This window comes from Taudactylus pleione, unplaced genomic scaffold (genome assembly GCF_031769625.1).
Source record: "Taudactylus pleione unplaced genomic scaffold, aTauple2 ptg001750l, whole genome shotgun sequence".
Lineage (NCBI taxonomy): Eukaryota > Metazoa > Chordata > Amphibia > Anura > Myobatrachidae > Taudactylus > Taudactylus pleione.
The window spans coordinates 1,177,280-1,198,175 of NW_028286147.1; the positions used below are offsets into that span (position 1 = coordinate 1,177,280).

Below are 20,896 nucleotides of genomic sequence, written 5' to 3' on the forward strand. Positions count from 1 at the left end.
TGATTACATATACCTCTTCAATGTGTAGTGTAAGTGATAGAATATAGCTCCTCTCACCCTCTTCCACTCCACAGCCACTTGGCAAACATGTTCAGGTGGTAATGGGACTTCAACAATAGTAACATGTTTGTGCCATGGATTTTAACGCTATCCCTACCCCTACTTCTCCCCCTAGTGCCAAACCCCGTCACATGGCGACATTGTGAACATGTTGAACCATGTCAACGCTCAAGTGTTGGCATTGTGGTGGTAACCAGTCGGCAATGTGACTGGATCCCATTGTGGCCTACCCTATCAAATGCTTTGCTCAAAATCTAAATAAGCAGTGTCCACTGATCCGAAGAGATATGATACTTTAGCTTCAGAGTTGAAAAAACCCCAAATGGCCCACTTACATCACAAGCCCCATCCTCTCTGCTGCTACAGAGGCAGAATTATGACATTATCTGTTCAATTAGCAACTCTTCAGGTAAGATTTTATTTCTTCTCACAGTCACGGGGGACAGCGTTTGATTGGCTTTGCTAGAAATGAATAACTGTACTGTTCTGGTCTTACCAAGTTGTTTTCTGCCTCTTATCCTAATGTAATCATGGTTGTTTAAACTCATATTACAAGGATTACTGTAGCCAGAGTGGGCGCGAAGCCAAATCCGGGAAAGCAGAAACTGCGGCTAAGTAGGCGCAATAAAAATAAGATAATAAGCAGCGAGTTAGATTTAGTGATGGGGAAAAAAAAAATACAAATATAAAAAAAGCCATCAAGGGGAAACTATTATGAGTTCAGAAAAGCTCCCAAGAATTTTTGAAAACTCTGCGGGAATTTTTGAAAACTCTGCGTGATGCCTGAGAGACTCTGAGTCCCGTGCATCACACAGAGCTTTAAAAAATTCCAGAAGGAACGGTTCACTGTAGAGAAATTTTCTACTAATCAAGTATTTAAGACTTGGACACCAGAAAAAAAAAATTGTGGTATAGTCAGTTTTAACTCATGAAGGAGAAAAAATACATTGCTTTTTGGCCCCATAATAATCAGACTCATTCACAGGATTGATCTCCCCAATATTACATTCTAATAATTTTAAGGAGGAATCCCATTTCTTTTAAGAAAGGTATCCAGTTTACTTGTAAATCCAGTTAAAAGATCAGCCAAAGCTACCTTATAGTGCTAGAGAATTCCAACTACCCTTACAATGAAGAACCCTTTCCATGTTGATGAGTAACAATCACTCTTCCAGACACAGTAGATGTCACTTTTCATCTACAAAGTCCTGTCTACGAGAAGCTCATTAGAAAAGTCTTTGCACTGCCTATAGACACTGTAATCCCATAACCTACAATGCGCCTTATTATCCATGCCTAATTTGTCTTAGAATGTGACCCCTGAATTCCCTTAATAAGGACGCCTGTCTCTGATAACTCGAGTTTTGCTTTGTTCTTTTTGTAGACCGGGTGTTCACAATTGTGTCCAAAACAATATTGTTTTGCTTTCAGAGAGTATAATGGTTGTGGACGATCACTGGTAATTAACCAGGGTTTGACTGTGTATAATGAAAACAATACCTGTGATATATGTTATATAACAGATTTTGTAATTAAATGACAGTGCATGCTGTAATATAATAGAGTGATATTAAATCTTAGACCTCGGTCTTCCCCAATAAAGTAACAATGTTCCATGTCTGATCACCAACCTACAGACCTGATCGTTTTAACAAAGTTTCAAAAATGATAATGGAGACTGGATGACATCAACGCTAAAAAGAGATTGGTGGATTATTAAGATTAATCTTTTGGATAAGTGAAAGAACCATAAACTTCAATGTCGATTAAATTGTATAGAAGAAAAAAATAAATAAATATAAAACAAATAAATTATATATATATATATACATATATATATATATATAAAATTGTTAAAGTGCCTCAACTATATACATTGCCACCTCCACCTTCGAGTGATTTAGATTCAATGACACAATACTGTCTATACTGGCCAAAACCAGTGCATTAACATAAAAATATATTCTGCTCTCCACTGACAAAAGACCTGGCAACCCCAAGCCTCCTGACATGGTCAACAGATGCGACTACTTCCTCTGGCTTGGTCCTGTCCAGAGGCAAAAAGAATAAGTTGGGTCACACAAGGCGTTCCGTTCATTTCTTTAGAGCTGGCTGCCTCTTCACAAACACCTGGATTCTGACGATGGACACCCACATGGATTACAACAAAGGATAATGGAGTTCAGATGAATACCGAAATAGTCAAGTATCGGTGGAGAGTATAATTGGAGAACACAGTTTATGCTTCAGAAAGAGTTGTGACTGCAATGTTGTCTGTGTTTTGGTATTACTCTAAGTAGATATATATGGGTTAGTTGACGGTGTAAGGAGTAGTTGAGTACTTGGCAGAAAGAGGAACTAGTGCATATATTGGAATATGAATTGATTGCATTATCAGTTTAAGGCTTAGTGCCGTATTCAATTAGCAGCGAAAAGCCATAATCGACGAAAAAGTTTTGCCTACTGACGCTTTTCGCCTGTTCGGAACTTATCTCGAAATTCAATTTCAGACGGAATTCGCCTAAGCGGAAACGCAATGCAATGTAACAGGCGAAAAAGTTTCTCCTAAGAATAGCAGGTGAAAATAAGTGCAAAATCTTTATTTTGGGGTGCAAATATGGGAAAACGACCCAGAACCCTTGGCACAGTCCCCCAAAGTGTCAAAGTGCAATCCAATTGGAAATAGAACAATTGTCCTTAGATCATACCTTATAGAATGCAAGGATATAATCCAAAATATCCAAATAATGAACAATATACGTATAACAAAATGAGAAGCATAAATAATGCAATTCAGTATGAAGGAAGCATACCATATGGGAATGGTGGCGCGTGAGAATATGATATCCAAGGCATCCAAATTAGGCCATTCATCGACACACCACCAAGCTTTGCCCAAATTGAAGTCCTTTAGAAGTCCAAGGTACCACAGCACGGCATGGAGCACAACGCGTTTCGGATTTTGATCCTTTTTCAAGTGCACTTGGACTTCTAAAGGACTTGCATTTGGGCAAAGCTTGGTGGTGCGTCGATGAATGGATTCATTTGGATCCCTTGGATATCATATTCTCACGCACCACCATTCCCATATGGTATGCTTCCTTCATACTGAATTGCATTATTTATGCTTCTCATTTTGTTATACGTATGTTGTTCATTATTTGGATGTTTTGGATTATATCCTTGCATTCTATAAGGTATGATCTAAGGACAATCGTTCTATTTCCAATTAGATTGCACTTTGACACTTTTCATATTTATTATCCATGTTATTTACATGAAGTGATGCACTGTGACACTCTATTTTATGTAATTTTGTGGATTTTATTATAATAAAATTGTTTACATCATCTCTCCAGCTTTCGGCGCAATTATATCTATCTATATTTTATTCTACAATTTTAGGAGTATCGATGTTCACTCCCATATGATCTTAATTGCTGCAGATTTCTGGTTAATTGCGCAATTGTTATTACTATCTATTTCTATTACAGTCCCCCAAAGGACAAATCTGGCAAAAAACAATAAAAAAACCTAAGAAAATCCCCAAAAAAGTTCTTTAATTTTTGGGGTGGATAAGTAAAAAGTGGGGGGACAAGCATAAAAACTAGCTAAATAGACTTCTTGGGGGTCTGCAAGGATGGGTCAGGTGTTTTTAGGATTGCAGGTGCATGCCGCAGGTGCGTTTTTGAATTTTTTTAAAAAAGTTCATTTTAGAGACATAAAAATAAGCTAGCACCCATTTTCAAGTACCCCAAATTTGACAAGACTACTTATTTTCACTCAAAAATACTACATAATGCCATTCTTCACCACTTATGCAAAGATGCTAATAAGAAGAAATATAAACTACTTAAGTACCCCAAACACTTTTATTAGGGCTATTAGCATACATCTACATTGATTCCCTATGTTACTGCATCTTTTTTGGGATACAGACTGATTTCCCCAATTCTGACAGTACTTTCCGCCTGGTCCGCATTCGCCGCTTGCACCTGATTAGGAGTTGAATAGGGCGAAAAGCGGGGACGCGCACAAAAAGTTTTCGTCTCTAAAACAGGCGAAGGAGACGGAAAGTCGGACAGGCGAAACCTTTCCGTCTTTTTGCCTCTAATTGAATACGCGCCCTAGTTTGTGATAAATTGTTACATGTGTTTGTTTAATGGAGCATGGATAACGAGCCTGTTTCAGAGCCGCAGGCAATGTGGAAATTCATGTAGTCGCTAGATTTTTTGCAACTGTGCGCGCATATTTATAAAAAAAACAAAAAAACACCTACAGCGTATGCGTTCCACAGACTATACGCACCAAGGTTGAAGAAGGAAACAGAAATGTTTATGGAAAAGTGATGGGCGCTCCTGTGCGGTGGGTAGAAATGCACGCAAAAAAGGTCCGTTCAGTGGGCGCGTTATGGGACAGTTGCAGGCGTGTCAATGAAAGTGGCTGCGTACGCAGGCGCTGGACCGGTCACATAGGAGGCCATACTCGGACGGAGAAACTACACCTGACATAGGGCTGGTGGAAGTCTTGACCACATGACCGATGGTGGCGCTTAAGGCGGCACCCATCGGTATTATAGCGTGCACTGATGCCATAAGTGGGCGTCTCAGCCCTTACACACTCGGCCGCACGGATGTACACAAGTAATGGAGTTTGTAGCTGCATTTTCATAAAGTCGCAGACGGCGACCCCCCACAGACGCTGCTGTGTCCACCAGAATCAGGCCCTATGCGTGTACTGGCTAGTTATGGTTTCGTCAATGGTGTTACACCAGGTGAGCTGTACAAAGGTATAAGCATGTACAAAGGTATAAGCCATGTAAGGAATGACTGGGGTATTCCCTGCTGGGGCGTTTCTAGAGAGGAGGGGGCCCGTGTGCAGTCTCCATCACGTGCCGTCTCCGTCACGGGCCCCCTCCTCTCCGTCCGGTGGCTAGCAGCGCACTGAGCGGTGTGCGGCCAGCGCCGCACTTATAGACTCTGGGCTCTAGAGTGTGCCCAGAGTCTATAGCACATGTGCAGGTCACCTGGAAAATGGCCGTGGAGGCCATTTTCCCTGTACTGCGCAAACGACAGGAAAATGGCCGCGGCGGACATTTTCCAGCTGTTTTTTTTTTACAGCCCAGACACCGGCGTCGACGTGGGACTCCGGAGAGGTAAGTATAATATGGGTGCAGGATGTTTCCGTTCGAGCCCCCCATGGACCCAGGGGCCCGTGTGCCCCGCATACTCTGCACCCATTATAAATACGCCCGATTCCCTGCATTGTTGGTCGGCTGCTGTAAGTTGCATAAGGATATTTATTGCAAGATGGATTCTGCCTTTATTTTGCCTGAGTGACACAAAAATTAGTTTTCAAGTTCAATGTCTACAACTGCAAGGGATTAAATTAGCAGTAATGGGTGGTATTTGGAGGGACGTGTTTAATAAGGACAGTGTCTGAAGCATACAGAACAAGTGTTTTAAGTGCATTTATTAGTAGTACAGTGTCTGCTTAAAAGGGTTTAAATATGGCTGTGTTTGAGACACAAAATGGAGTGATATGAATTAGCTTAATGTCTACATATGCACATGGTCACATATTAATTGATTGCTTTATATTAGGCTGCATACCAAGAGCCTGATTCAGACCCGCTCGCAAGCGGGTCGATGGTGGCCCAGTGCGTACGCGCGAGCGCAAAAAGCACTCGCTCTGTGGCTCACTACAAAAGGGGCGGCTGTCGATGTTGATCGACAGCTCGCCCCATTTTGTAGGCGTGGCCGGGGGGTGGCTTCACAAACTAAGGCGTTCCCAAGCGAACACCTGCCGTTTGTGGGCGGCCCCTCGTACCAAAGGGGGTGTGCTGTCGATGTTGAGTGACAGCACCTCCCCTTTGGTAGGCGGGCCGGGGGAGTGGCTGCCCAAACAGAGGCGTTTCCATGTGAACGCCTCCGTTTGGGGGCGGCCCCACTGACATCACCAGTGATGTCAGTGGGAGAGCTTCCGGCTATATTAGAGCCAGAAGCTCTCTGGGGCTTGCGGACACGAGACCCTACCACAAGGGTCTCGTCGCAAGCCCGATGGTCGCGCTGGTCTTGGCCACCGCGACCATCATCCTGGCCGCTCGCAATAGCTGTGGGTGGTCACCCACAACCATGCGAGCATCCAGGAGGCCGCAACTAAAATAACCAGCGCCCACCCTGATTCGGAGCGAGCACTCGCTATTTGCGAGCGCCTCTGAATCAGGCCCTGAGTACACGGCTATTGAGCATATTGGTTATATATGGTGGGACAGAGATGATGTTATGCACAGGCTGCACAGTGACTAAATGGTTATTAGTTATTATAGCATGAAACGGATACGAGTGTAAGATACCTGAGCATTTATATACGATCAACAGTGTGTGTGTATATGATGTATAGTTCTGGCTAACAGCAGGTGGTATAGTAAATACTGTGACACGCTAAGTGTTTGAGTCAGCATGATAAATGCCCCCTGTGCATAGGTTATCCACACCCTCTAGACTTACTCTCTGGGACAAATCAGCAGCCAATACTATAGGCAGTAGCATGAACAGAGCCTACATGCAGGATGAGATACCCTAACACAATACAATAGGCCTAGCCAGAGACATACTATTCACACCCATGGTAAGAAATGTAATACAATAATTGTAGAAAAGGAAAATGATCATATTATAATAACAATTATAATAAATAGTTGGTATATGGTCGTTAGTATATTTACTTCACTATTGGCCAACTATTCAACAGTTACCGTTAATTTGAGCTACATTTTAATGTAACCGTAATTTAAATACAATTATAACACACAGCAATGCATTCAGTCTAAATATACTAGTTGCAAAATGAGAAATTCATTATAATAGACATCAAACCACTTCCCCCAATCCACTAAAATACTATTTAGTCTCCAGACTTCAAAAGCACAAGTCATATGTGGGAAGGTGGGAGCTCCTAGTTTTGAATTTTAATCCCATTTGTTTCATCATTTTGGGGTATACGGACCATGATTTGCTGCTAGTCTGGTACAATATACTAGATAATCTATGCCGCAGACCTATGGAGACTATGCAGCAAAAACATCTAAGCGCTTAGATCATTGAACCAGATCCCAATGAAACTTTCAGAGCGCTTATATCGCAGTCTGCTTGGAACGTGTAGTAAGTAGCTTCTGCAAACATGTTTGCTGAGCAAGCTATAATGTTTATTACAGTTCATTCAGCTAATGACTGTTTCAAATCAAGCAATTAACAAAGCATACATAGATTATTTCTCAGCTGTGTAAAACACTTTTCAGTTTTATTCTCCATTCTCGGGAGTGAGATACGGTGTATTGCCAATTTCCCCTAACTTTCCACGCTCAATTTCACTATATTGAGGTCTGATCGTTTTTTTTTGTGTGTGAATGTTTTAAGACTATCAATGTTTTTGTCTAATGTAATAAAGTTTTGTAATAATGCGTCGGCTATGCCAAGCAAATGAACACATTCACAGTGGCAGGCAGCCATTTTGAATGTTGGCAAGCAGAATAAGAGGCAACCATTACATTTATAGGCTGAACAATGGTGTTTTTAAAAAGCTGTGATGCTCTGACCAGGAGACAGAAGAATTCTAAAAGGAGTATATGCTCAGTTGGGACAACGTGAATGTCAATAGTGAGTGTATACTAAATGCGCACCTGGCTCTGCCCTGTGTGAGCATGTGAGATAAATAATTAAAAACAATTACAGTTTATTCATTCACCTGTGCAGGATTAATGACATGATCAGTCAATATGAGGAACTTCCGTAAAAAACTGATTTATAGTGATAAAAAGGAGAACAAACAATTTACTGACAATATTATTTTCCCCCAGTTTAGTCAAAGCTGCTATAATAAATATTTTCTACTTATAGTGGTGCCACCAAGTGTATGTAGAGTAAAGGGAACAAATCCAATTTAGGGCCATATTCAATTAGGTGCGAAAAGCTGTTTTCGGCGAAAAAATGTAACCCCGTATTCCATTCCTAAGACTTTCGCCGATGCGGAAAGTCAATGCATTGGAATAGGCGAAAAAGATTAGCCTATGAAAGGAGGCAAAAAAAAGTGCAAAATTGGGGTTTTGGGGTGCAAACTTGCACCCTTGGGACAGCCCCCCAAAGGTAAACTGTCAAAAAAAAAAAAAAAAAATTAAGAACACCTCAATAAATTACTTTGAAAAAGGGGCCGAAAAAGTACAAAGTTGGGGGACAAACTTAAAAACTAGCGAAATAGACTCCAGGGGGGTTCCCCAAGTATGCCCCAGGTGTTTTTAACGTTGCAGGTGCTTGCGGCAGGTGGAGTTTTTAAGGTTTTTTTTTAAACTTCACATTAGCAACTTTAAAATATGCTACCCCCCATTTTCATGTACCCCAAATCGGCTGGGACTACTTATTTTCTCCCAAAAAAAGCTACAAAATGCTATTCTTCACCACTTGTGCAACTACGCTAATTAGCAACGACTGAGAACTTTTAAGTACCCCAAATATCTTCAGTAGGGCTATTCGGGGGTATCTATAGTGATCCCCCATGTTAGTGCATCTTTTGGGGGGGGGGGGGGTCAGGCTGATTTCCCAAAAACTGACAGCAGCACTTTTAGTCTGTTTGAGTTTCACCGGGTCCCATTTTTCGAGTCCTTTGGAACTGAATACGGGGTTAAGCGATGATGTGCGCTAAACTTTTCCGCAGGTAAAACCAGCGATGACGGCGAAAAGTCCGGCATGCGAAAAGTCCGGGACTTTTCGCGCCTAATTGAATATGCCCCCTAATGTATAAAAGTACAAAACAGACCGCACAAGGGTAGAAATGAAAGAGTGAAGTAATGAGTTGGCAATGTGAGTGACAATAAAAACAGTATCGCCCTGGGTTACTGGATAGGAAGTACTATACATGGAATATGAATGGGAGTGTACTGGACACAGGGATAGTGCAGGGGGATAACAGGAGGGCCCTGCTCGTCAGTACGTGCACACTAATATAACTGGGAAGAACTGTGAAGGGAAGACCGACATTTGAGAGATCAGAATGTGAGGAGGGCTGATGTCTGATGGACAAGTGCATTGTTAGGGAAGGTTTGAAAAGTGCAGCTGTTTTATTGAGTAGGGAAGAGAGTACCAGAGGAGGAGAGTTGCACAGCAGAGATCTCAGATACGGGGGATAGAGCTGCAATTAACAATGGACATTTTTTGCACGTGAAGAAAAAAATTGCATGGTATTTAGCCAAATCAGAAGACGTGGATTCAATAAGATCAAAATTAAATTGCACCCGGGACAGTAAGATCTGTACGGTTAGCGGCTACGGAAAGAATGGAATTTTGACCCCATAATTCTTATTACATGAGATGTATATTATCACAAGCTTAGTGCATCTTAATACACTGCTGCTGTCACAGTCAGTGGTCCATTAAGCGCAATATTTTATAAACTTTATAGATGGGGTAATCATGCACACTCTGATGTACTTATATCTAAGCACACATCTGTGGGACACAATGATTCATACTGACAATCTAATGGACTTTAGTCATTATTGTTCCGCTTCTAATAGTTAGTCGATCTCTGCGGAAGAGTATACCTGTAAATAACTACTTACACAGTGAGAAGTCGGCAAACTCGGGCAGGCCGGCGGAGGCGCACAGCTGGTAGAAGATGTGATAGTTCCTCTCATCCTCTGCCTGGTAAAAAAAAAAAAAACATAAGTATAGCATGAAATCCTGGCTAGCATAGGCATCTGGTATCTCTCAATCACAAACATCATAGTTATGGTGTAAAATGAAAGTACAGCAGCCACTTGAGTACAGTAGAAGCTGCATTTTTGTGAACTGGACCAATACTATTAAAATATACAGTATATTCTGAACCCCCGACCACGACTATCATTTTAATTGGGCATCACAATGAGCATCGACTTAACAAGCCTGTATCATAAAATAATAATAGACGAGATAGTCTTGTATGGAAGCCCGTGTTCTCATCACTGGTTTTATAGAGAAAGGAAAATGGACCTGGCAGAAAAACAAATACCAGGAGAGCATCTATCCCAGCTGGGAGGCGGCAAGTAATGGAACATTTGTCTGTCACTGGGGAAATCTGTTTCAATTTGTTTTCAGGCTAGACCCTGTCTACTGGTTTTATCACTTTGGCAGGTGAGAACAAATCCAACTCATTTACTAGCGTACTGCAAACTTTCTTTATCTGAAATCGTCACCTTGCAACAACTTTTTTTCATTTAAATATTAAAAGGTAAAGTTGCTTTTTTTTTTTTCTTTTTCTTTGAAATTTTTGGAATAAACCCTTAAGTTACTAGAACTGGGGTAGAAGCCCCAATGCCTGTGTATCATGATGCTCCAATGCTGGGGTTGAGCAAACACTCATGAATTTGTCGACCGGCCAAAAATAAAAGGTCACATTTTACAGGTGTTTTGTTATTTCAAACAATGTTTGCTGTCCAGTTTCTCATTTAGGGGGAGATTTATCAAAACTTGGAGAGAGATAAAGTACCAACCAATCAGTTCCTGTCATTTTTCAAATACAGCCTGTAAAATGACAGTTGGGAGCCGATTGGTTGGTACTTTATCTCTCTCCAAGCTTTGATAAATCTCCCCCACAATGATTCCCTTTCTCCTACAGCTGTACTGACTGTGGATTTGTCCCAGGGGATCCCTCCCCCAGCAGGCAGTGGGAGGTGTAACGTATTAAATTGTTAGCTGCCAGCATCAGTCAGCGAGACCAAGCGAGTGGGAGAAATCAGCAGATACAGTTACAAACTATAAACCGGCAGCCAAAAGAAAAATAAATTGATCAAACAACTAAACAATTAGCAGTTGTTGAAGGATTTGCAAACAAACTGAACAGTCCCGTACTCCATGCTTACATTGGATAAATGGATATTTGACACCATTACCGCAGGCATCTGACACAGGAAGTTTTCCTTTTCTCTAAATAGCAAGTTATGGAACTTTTAATCATGCAAAAACAAAAAGGTCAGCTCGAAGCACTAAGCAGCACCTGGGGAATCAGATTTGTATAGCGATAAGGACTCACCACCGTCATTTTACAGCTGCTAGCCTAGCAAAGGTGATTACTGTTAATCTCCAAAAAGGAGAAAAAAACATACACACAAAACACAAAAAGAAAAATGCATCGTTAGAACTAGTAAATCGGATCTGGTTTGTATCTATATTGGAATACATCACCAGCCTCCAAAACAATTCCACGCGGTGCGGGCACCTTGGTACACAACACACAATATGACCCCCTCCTGGCCTTGCTCAAATTAGACGACTTTTTCCTTTATCATATTTTATTTTCATTTCTGTTGTTCTCCCCCCCACCCACTTCAGACTCGCTCCCCTACCCATACCACTCTTTTTGGGTTCATACCCTGCTCTCAGCAAAGTTACCCCTCCCTTGTGTTCCCTAGATCTGTTCTGAATATATATTCTGAACCTTGCTAGCCGCGGCTATACCAGTCACCCCACTTTCCCATCACACCTATAATCCCCCCCCCCCACCTCCCACTCCCTCCCAGCTAAACAATTTTTCTTTAAGTTTGTACCCTTCCTTAGGGTGCATTCGACCTCTCTGATTGTTAATGTAGTTCTCTTTATTTACCGGTCATACCCTGATAAATACTGTCTCATTCTTATTTGTCTCCACTCTCATGACCACTGAAAGATGTACACTGTTCTCCTTGTGAGCTGCTATGTTCAGGTTTCTTTGTACTCTAAAGCCGGGTACACACTAGACCAGTGGTTCCCAACTTTTTCCAATCACTGCGCCCGACAGTATCAGAATTTTTTGCACGGCACCCTTGGGCCAAAAGTTTCTTATTGAGAAATTCAGCAAAATTTAAATAACGTGTACCCAGCACAATCTCTTTCGCAACGGGACCTGGCGGGGGTCCCGGCATCGGAATGTGCATACACATTTGCCAATGCCGGGAGTGACGGAGCGACGACAGGGGCCATGCTGCATCCGCGCTGGATCAGAGGACATATCGCCTAATGTGTACCCGGCTTTAGGCTCAGTTCTGTGGTGGTTGACAGGGCTGCGCTTCTTTTTGTCCGCAAATTTTTTGATTGGCAGACATTAGCACTGGTTTTGCCTATCACACTGACTAAAAATTATTTTATTTGGTACTGGACCATCAACCCGAGGCACCCCTGCAAGAGCCCTGAGTCACCCCATGGTGCCACAGCACCCAGTTTGGGAACCACTGCACTAGGCGATATGTCGTCCGATCCGCCAGATCAGATGTCATATCGGGCACATCGTACAGAGGCCCTGATTCAGAGCTGGATGCTCTGTCAGAGCTGGACGCTCTGACAGAGTGCTCGCTCTGAATCAGGGCCGGGTTATTTTTTGTTTAGAATGGCCTCCTGGCCGCTCGCATAGCTGTGGGTGACCACCCACAGCTATAGCGAGCGGCCAGGAAGATGGTTGCGATGGTCAAGACCATCGCGACCATCGGGCTTGTGACGAGACCCTTGTGGTAGGGTCTCGTTGCCGCAAGCCCCAGAGAGATTTCTGCTCTAACAGAGCCGAAATCTCTCCCACTGACATCACTCGTGATGTCAGTGGGGCCGCCCCCAAACGGAGGCGTTCACATGGAAACGCCTCTGTTTGGGCAGCCACTCCCCCGGCCCGCCTACCAAAGGGGAGGTGCTGTCACTCAACATCGACAGCACACCCCCTTTGGTACGAGACCCGGAGCGACGGAGTGCCCGTCACTATCTGGGTCTCACGCATGCGCACGACGGAGCAGGCATCCGTCGTGCGAATGCGCACTGGCCCACCATCGACCCGGTTGCGAGCGCACAGCGCTTGCGACCGTGTCTGAATCAGGCCCAGTGTGCACCCGCTGGGTAGGTGCATGCAGGTACGATGGGCGATAACGGCAGCGGGAGCCATGCTGCCCAATGCAGCATGGCCCCCGCTGTCGTTACAACGCTGCCGGGATCCGCCATAGAAGACATCGTGCCGGGTACACACCAGCATAACTCTGTACCTTCAATAAAACTACATGATTGAAAAAAAAAAAAATCGCCAATAAATTCTGTAGCGGAATAGTCAGCACTCCAATTCTACATCATAACTTATTGAATTAAATAAAACAACATTAGTATCAATATTGTGTTCCGATTGCCATTTAATTTAATAAACCATGTTAGAAATGAGAGCATGCATTTGATAATTATTTTCCTTATCTGTCCTCATACAAATCATTATCTAAATCTACCTACTTCAGCCCCCCTACACACACTCCCCACACTCCCGCTGCGGGAGGAGGATGCCGCAATTCACGCTGAAATGCATCATCATGGCCACACCCCCTGTTTCACAATGCTGGTAATCTTGCCATTGTATAGCAGGGGGGTGGGGCCTCGATGGCACAATCATGACCACCGCTCCGCCCCCAGTGTCACGTCAAGTCCCCGCCACAACCCGCTTATGCCACGCCCCGCCTGCCCTACCCCCGCTGTGCCAACCTGTGGGAGCCAGAATGTTGGCAAGTATGTCTTGTTATCTGCGATAACAAATTTTTTTTTAAAAAAGAGCGATTTATGTAATTCCAAAGGTAAAGAAAAAAAACAAAACATCAGTGAAACATGAGAAAATGATCTAATAGTAATTATTTTGCTGCCTTCGGATTAGTGTGGTCCTAGACATATTCCCTTCATGGCAGACGTAGCTCTCATTGAACGCCCAGCGCTTGATATAACTGCAATTTAGGAACCATATAACTATGAAAATAAGAACCAAGCATTCATGTAACAAAAAGCTGACACAGAGAAAAAACTTTCACTTATCATATTTCACATAGGAAAACCGAGATACAAACCTGAAACACAACACGTGACTTTTCCAGGAGATAGGTTCTCATATTGGCACCAATGATGTGATATCTCTTATCAAACCCAATCTGAATGTATTTCCCAAACCGGCTGCTGTTGTCATTCCGGGTGGTTTTGGCGTTTCCGATGGCCTGAGTGACCAAATGTCAGGAGTTAATTTGTAGCCAGAGGTTAATCTGTAGGGACAGCACTTTCAAATCCACAAAACAATGACCAAAGAAAGCAAAAATGTAAAGTGTTTATAGAACTTCAATAACCATCGTAATCATCAGCAACGTTCAAATTAATTTCTTTTAAGTACAATTTACAAAGTCTTTATTCTTTTCTCTCTTGCATCTAAGTCTGCAGATTATGGGCACATGCTGCGACTTCTAATAAAAAGTCAAAAGCCACTAAGCAAAGTCCACAGTTATCCATGTAAACAGTTAGATTTCTTTCTAAAATTATGTTTTGAATGAGTGAATGGTCTGACAATGAAAGGTTCTAAACTGAAACTTAAACATATAGAAAACATGCAGAGAAAGAGGGGGGGGGAGAGGGAGAGATATAGAGGGGGAGGGGGGGAGAGAGAGAGAGGGGGGGAGAGAGAGAGGGAAGGGGATACAGAGACAGAGGGAGGGGGTAAAGAGAGAGGGGGAGAGGGAGAGATATATAGAGAGAGAGGGAGGGGGATAGAGAGACAGAGGGAGGGGGTAAAGAGAGAGGGAAGGAGAGAGAGAGGGGGGAGAGAGGGAGAGATATAGAGAGGGAGAGGGAGGGGGATAGAGAGACAGAGGGAGGGGGTAAAGAGAGAGGGAAGGAAAGAGAGAGGGGGGAGAGAGAAAGAGAGGGGGGTAAAGGGAGAGGGAGGGTTAGAGGGGGATAGAGAGAGACAGAGGGAGGGGATAAAGAGAAAGGGAGGGAGAGAGAGAGGGGGATGAGAGGGAGAGGAAGAGGTGCAGCACAGACCATGTAATGGTTAGCATTACTGCCTCACAGCACTGAGGTTGTGGGTTCGATTCCCACTATGGCCCTAACTGTGTGGAGTTTGCATATTCTCCCTGTGCTTGCGTGGGTTTCCTCCGGTTTCCTCCTACATTCCAAAAATATAGTGGTAGGCTAATTGTCTCCCAACAAAAATGAACCCTAGTGTGTCTGTGAGCATGTGGTAGGGAATATAGATTGTAAGCTCCACTGGGGCAGGGACTGATGTGAATGGCCAAATATTCTCTGTAAAGCGCTGCAGAATATGTGTGCACTATATAAATAACTGGTAATAATAAATAGAGAGAGGGAGAGATAGACTAGTAAATGGACCTGGGACCTCGGCTAATTATTTAATATATAAATAATTCCTTGTACTATACAGTGAGAATAACATGCCATTTCTCACTATGGGCCTCATATTTCAATGAGTTTTATCATTCACAACGAGTGATAAAACTGGCAGTGTATGATAAATGGTGCTCCAGCCAATCAGCTCCCAACTGTCCTTTTTCAAACAGATGACAGTTGGGAGCTGATTGGCTTGAGCACCATTGTCATACGCAGCCAGGTTTATCACTCATTGTGAATGATAACATTTGTTAATAAATGAGGCCCTATTACTGTTCATAAAGTTTAACTGTTGAAAAATTACAGATACAGTAGTGAAAACATTATTTCATTTTGCCATTGATCCTATCTGCTCACTGAGACATACTTTCCATAGAGTGGGAAATAAAGTCATATTCTACAGATAATATGCAGGAGCAGACAAGCTGAGTGTTGCGTCCTTCTGGTAGCCAAAGGCAAAACCAGTTAAAAAAAAAAACACAAAAAACTATACCATTCCAGTCTGTACATGACCATAAACTCCCTTTATACCCCAGACTGGTCCCAGTGACAGGACTGCATGCACTTCCCATCTCATTTTGAATTTCAATTTGTACAGTCTGCAATTTTATAGAAATCTAAAACAAATTCCACAAAGGTAAGTTACGTCTAGTATTAATTATAAGTAATGTAATAAATGTAAATAATAGAGACACCATGTAAGTACCCTGTAAAATAACAGAGGCTACAGTCAGAGGACTTCGGAGCAAAGGGCACAGCTTACAGAGACCAAGAACACAGATATCTGTAGTCTAACAATTGTGCAAATGTGTTATTGGGGACACCAAGGTTTGCCAGAAGAAAGAATATTTGAAGATGTGTGTTTAGGAAAAAAATTCCTGTCTATTTTTTATTCAATGAAAACTAAAATACAATATAAACCATATATGGTTTTGATTAGTCGCTTAGGAAGCATCAGTCATTTTGTGGTCCTTACATGACTGCATTGTGCATTTTATAAAAATGTAGCTTGCTGGTCAAGCAAAGGCCTGCTCCTGTATATATATACTGTACGCTTCAGGTTAAAAGAGAAAAAAAATAAAAAAAAATAAATTCCTGTTATACAATATACCGTACTTGGTATATGGAAATCTGATTAAAATGTAACAAATGTGCATTAACATGCTCAAACATGAGCTTAGATATCACTGACATTTAAGCTTATGCTATTGCGGGTGTACAAATGCTGTATCTGTTAAAAATAAACTAAAAAGCCCAAAAATATAAAGTTCACCACTTTATGTGGAGAAAAAAAAGTCTGTTAATTTGTATTTAAATAATGTGTGTGTATCGGGGTAGCTCCACACACTATTATTTATATATATATATATATATATATATATATATATATATATATAGTGTGGCCATCTGACGTGAGACGCGGTGGCATCTCCTGTTCATTCTAGAGGCAGCGATACCCAGGAGGTCCTACGGTCGGCTGTTTGAGGACTGAGATCCGGATGACACATGAAGTTTTAAACCTTGATAAACAGTGTTCCCTGTGGCGAGGGGATTCTGGAGATTTAGCAGCAATACATCTTGGATAGAAAAAGATCTGATCTTATTGTGGGACTTTATCGCGCTGAAGCATACCTCTTATACAACTGATATATATATATATATACAGTCAGGTCCATAAATATTGGGACATTGACAGAATTTTCATATTTTGTCCTCTATTCACCACCACTATGGCTTTGAAATTAAACAAACAAGCAGCATTTGACTGAATATGAGCATATAATATTGCCCGAAACACTTCAGAATTCATTCTGCTGCTTTTGTCAGCAGTCACATCATCAATAAATACAAGGGAGCCAGTTCCATTGGCAGCCATACATGCCCACGCCATAACAGTACCACCACCATGCTTCACTGATGAGGTGGTATGTTTTGGCTCATGAGCAGTTCCTTTCCTTCTCTTCTCTTCCCATCACTCTGGTACAAGTTGATCTTTGTCTCATCTGTCAATAGGATGTTGTTCCAGAACTGTAATGGCTTTTTTAGATGTTGTTTGGCAAACTCTAATCTGGTCTTCCTGGTTTTGTGGCTCACCAATGGTTTGCATCTTGTGCTGAACCCTCTATATTCACTCTTGTGAAGTCTTGTCTTGATTGTTGACTTTGACACATACACATCTACCTCCTGGAGAGTGTTCTTGATTTGGCCAACTGTTGTGAAGGGGTTTTTCTTCACCAGGGAAATAATTATTTTGTTATCCACCACAGTTTTTCCGTGGTATTCTGGGTCTTTTGGTGTTGCTGAGCTCTCCGGTGCATTCTTTCTTTTTAAGAATGTTCCAAACAGTTGATTTGGCCACACCTAATGTTTTTGCTATCTCTCTGATGGGTTTGTTTTGATTTTTCAGCCTAATGATGGCTTGCTTCACTGATAGTGACAGCTCTTTGGATCTCATATTGAGAGTTGACAGCAACTGATTCCAAATGCAAATGTCACACCTAGAATCAACTCCAGACCTTTTACCTGCTTAATTGATAATGAAATAACGAGGGAATAGCCCACACCTGTCCATGAAATAGCTTTTGAGTTGATAGTCCCATTACTTTTGGCCCCTTAAAAAGTGGGAGGCACATATTGAAACTGTTGTAATTCCTACACCGTTCACCCGATTTGGATGTAATTACCCTCAAATTAAATCTGAAAGTCTGCAGTTAAAGCACATCTTGTTTGTTTCATTTCAAAACCATTGTGGTGGTGAATAGAGGCCAAAATCTGAAAATTCTGTCAATGTCCCAATATTTATGGACCTGACTGTATGTATGTATGTATGTATGTATCTATATATATATATATATATATATATATATATATATATATATGTATGTATGTATATATATATATATATATATATATATATATGTGTGTAAATACACAAACCTTATTAGCAAGTAGTATTTAGTAGTATAAGAGGACATAGAACTCATTGGTGGGGACATTTATCAAACCTTCCAGGAAAAAAAAATAGAGAGGTTGTCCATAACAACCAATCAGCTTATACGTAGCTATCATTTAGCACAGTCTACTCAATGACAGAAGATGATTGGTTGCTATGGTCAATTTCTACCATTTATCGATCTCCAAAGTATGATACATCTCCCCCTTAGTGATATGAAAGTGGGACTGTGCAAATAAATAATAGGGGTGAAATCAGAACGGTGACCTTATCCTTATTTTTATTTATAATTGGTCTCTACCTAATTAAGTAATATGTTACCTAATCCTTGTCCAATTAGCCTTTTATAATCAGTTCCACTTAAACTATGTCACTTTCTGCTATACTTTTTAATTGTCGAGTTATTGCAAAGGGAAATTCAATTGAACGTGATGTTGTTTAGCTCCGTGAAGCAGTACCCTGAGCTATTCAATTGACCACATCGCGTCTGGCACTTAAGTTGGAAGATGAAGTTTACTGTGACTAATGCCCGAGGTTTAGTCGTGGTATAGAGCATTTTCCGACTTAAGTGCCGGGCATGATGCTGTTAGCGCATGCAGTAAGCCAATAACTAGAATCGCAGTGCTATTTAACTCCGATTTCTGCTTGTAGCTCAGGGGGCTGCCAGCAGACACCCTCTAGTTTCAGGATTACAGCGTGGCCTGTTGATTTCCTCATAGTTATGTCTCCGATCTAATCCTGCAGCTCCCACAGATTTTAATGGAGGCGAGTGCCTGATTTATCAAGTAGTTTTTTTGTTGTTTTTTTAAATCAGTGATTCATATTATTAAAGGAAAATTGTGGATGTTGGGTTTAAATTTATATGTCTTTCAGCCATTTTTCAATGGTTTTTGCCTTTAATAAAATCGCCAGTTTAAAAATCGCAGAAAAAAAAAAATCTCTGAAAAACAGATTTTCTGAAATCCAAATTTTCAAAAATGTCTTCTGGACAAATTGCGGTTCTGGATCTTTTTCTTCTAGTAAATTATTAATATCGGAGCACAGCAGCATTTATCAATGTTAATCTGCAGATCTCGAAAGAGCTTAATAGTAGAATGATAATCATTCATTTAATAAGCAGGTGCTCTGCAAAAGACGCACAATTAGGTGCGGAAGCTGTGAGGATGACTTAGCCAATCACTGTTTTTGATGGTGCAAATTCTATGCAATAAGTAACCTCAAAAACTTCCGTCTCCCCCGAGGGTTATGGATAACTTGTACACTAAACCTGTTTGGTGTGCCATATTCATACGCAACGCATATTGATGAAACTTGTGTACGTAGGTTTCCTTACCTCCATAATGGGACTGGATGCCAGGACCTTCTCTTCCACGTTGGCTTCATTGGCAGAACCCCCGACTGTGGCAAAGTATCGCATTGCGTATTTGGCAGACACCGTTTTCCCTGCTCCAGACTCCCCACTCACAATGATTGACTGGTTCTTCTCATCCCTGAAAGACGAACGCTATAAGCTTCATATCATATTCTCCTACTACCGCCATGCTACAAAACCAAGAGCAACTAGGTCTGTACATTGGAAGCACAATAATAATAATCATGATAATCATGTTATTTACTTTTCTCCTAACAGGACAGCACAATATACAAAACAAGCTTAACAAAGGACATTAGTGAAATGCTCGGTAAACAAGAAAATTTTTAGGGGTATTCAATATGGGAGCGATAAGTCCGTTTTTTGCGTTAATATCACTGGTTTTAGTTTTACACCGTATTCAATTTCAAAGATTTATCGCAGTTTTGAAAAGTCTTTGATAAAAAACGGTGATAACTTTTCACCATTGAATAGGTGTCGAAAAAAAGTGCAGAATTGGGGTTTAGGGGTGCAGGCTTAAAAAAAATAGCCTGCACCCCTGAGAATGACATTTAAAAAAGAACTGTGTCAAAAAAAAAAAAAAAATAGGGACATTTATTTAAAAATTGGGGTGAAAAAAAAAAAATGGGAAAAAAATTGTATAACAATAGGAAAATAGGTTCAGGGTTATTCTGCATGTATGCGGCAGGAGTATTCTAGAATAGAATTATAGCGGCAGGTGCACAAATGCAGAATTTTTAAAAACTGACTTTAGGGACACCAAAATATGCTAGTACCCATTTTCATGTACCCCACATTTGATGGGACCACTTAAAAAAACGAAAAAAAAAACCTAAGTGCTCTTCTGCATCACTTATTTAAATCCCCGAATTTCAATTAAAGGCTAAAACGGGGGTACCCATAGTGTTCCCCCATGTTTTTACAACTTTAGGGGGGTCTTACAATTATTTTAAGGAAAAATTCGTAACTTTACGCAAATCCAACTTCGGAGTTTCCCGTTTTCGTTAATTTTATATTGAATACGGGGATAAGCGGGAGCGCGCAGCAGACTTAACGCAGAAAAAAACTCCGATATGAAACGTTAACTTCGGCAGTGAAGTTAACGTTTCATATTGAATACCCCTTTGAGTCTTTCTGAAGGACTCTAGAGTGGAGGCTTCTCGTACTGTGCAAGGAAGAGAGTTTCTTAGACTCTGAGCTACAAAGTTGAAAGCTCGAACCCCAAATTAATTTCAGGAGATTCTAGGTACTGTTAATAGTCCTTCATCAACGAATAGCAGTAATCGAGTGGGACAGTAAGGGATCAGAAGCTGCTTCAAG

At 41.4% G+C, this 20,896-nt stretch overlaps 1 protein-coding gene across 2 annotated transcripts in view; it reads right to left on the reverse strand.

Moving 5' to 3' along the window:
* The window catches only part of MYO5B (myosin VB), a 132,147-nt gene extending 112,456 nt beyond the window's left edge, over nt 1-19,691 (reverse strand). For both annotated transcript variants that reach the window (XM_088464695.1, XM_088464693.1), the window contains exons 1-3: nt 19,538-19,691; nt 13,925-14,068; nt 9,674-9,755 (exon numbers count right to left, since the gene is read on the reverse strand). In XM_088464695.1, coding sequence (XP_088320821.1) covers nt 9,674-9,755; nt 13,925-14,068; nt 19,538-19,621 — 310 coding nt within the window. In that variant the 5' untranslated portion in view covers nt 19,622-19,691. The remainder of the gene's footprint in view (nt 1-9,673; nt 9,756-13,924; nt 14,069-19,537) is intronic.
* Nucleotides 19,692-20,896: the final 1,205 nt, after the last annotated feature.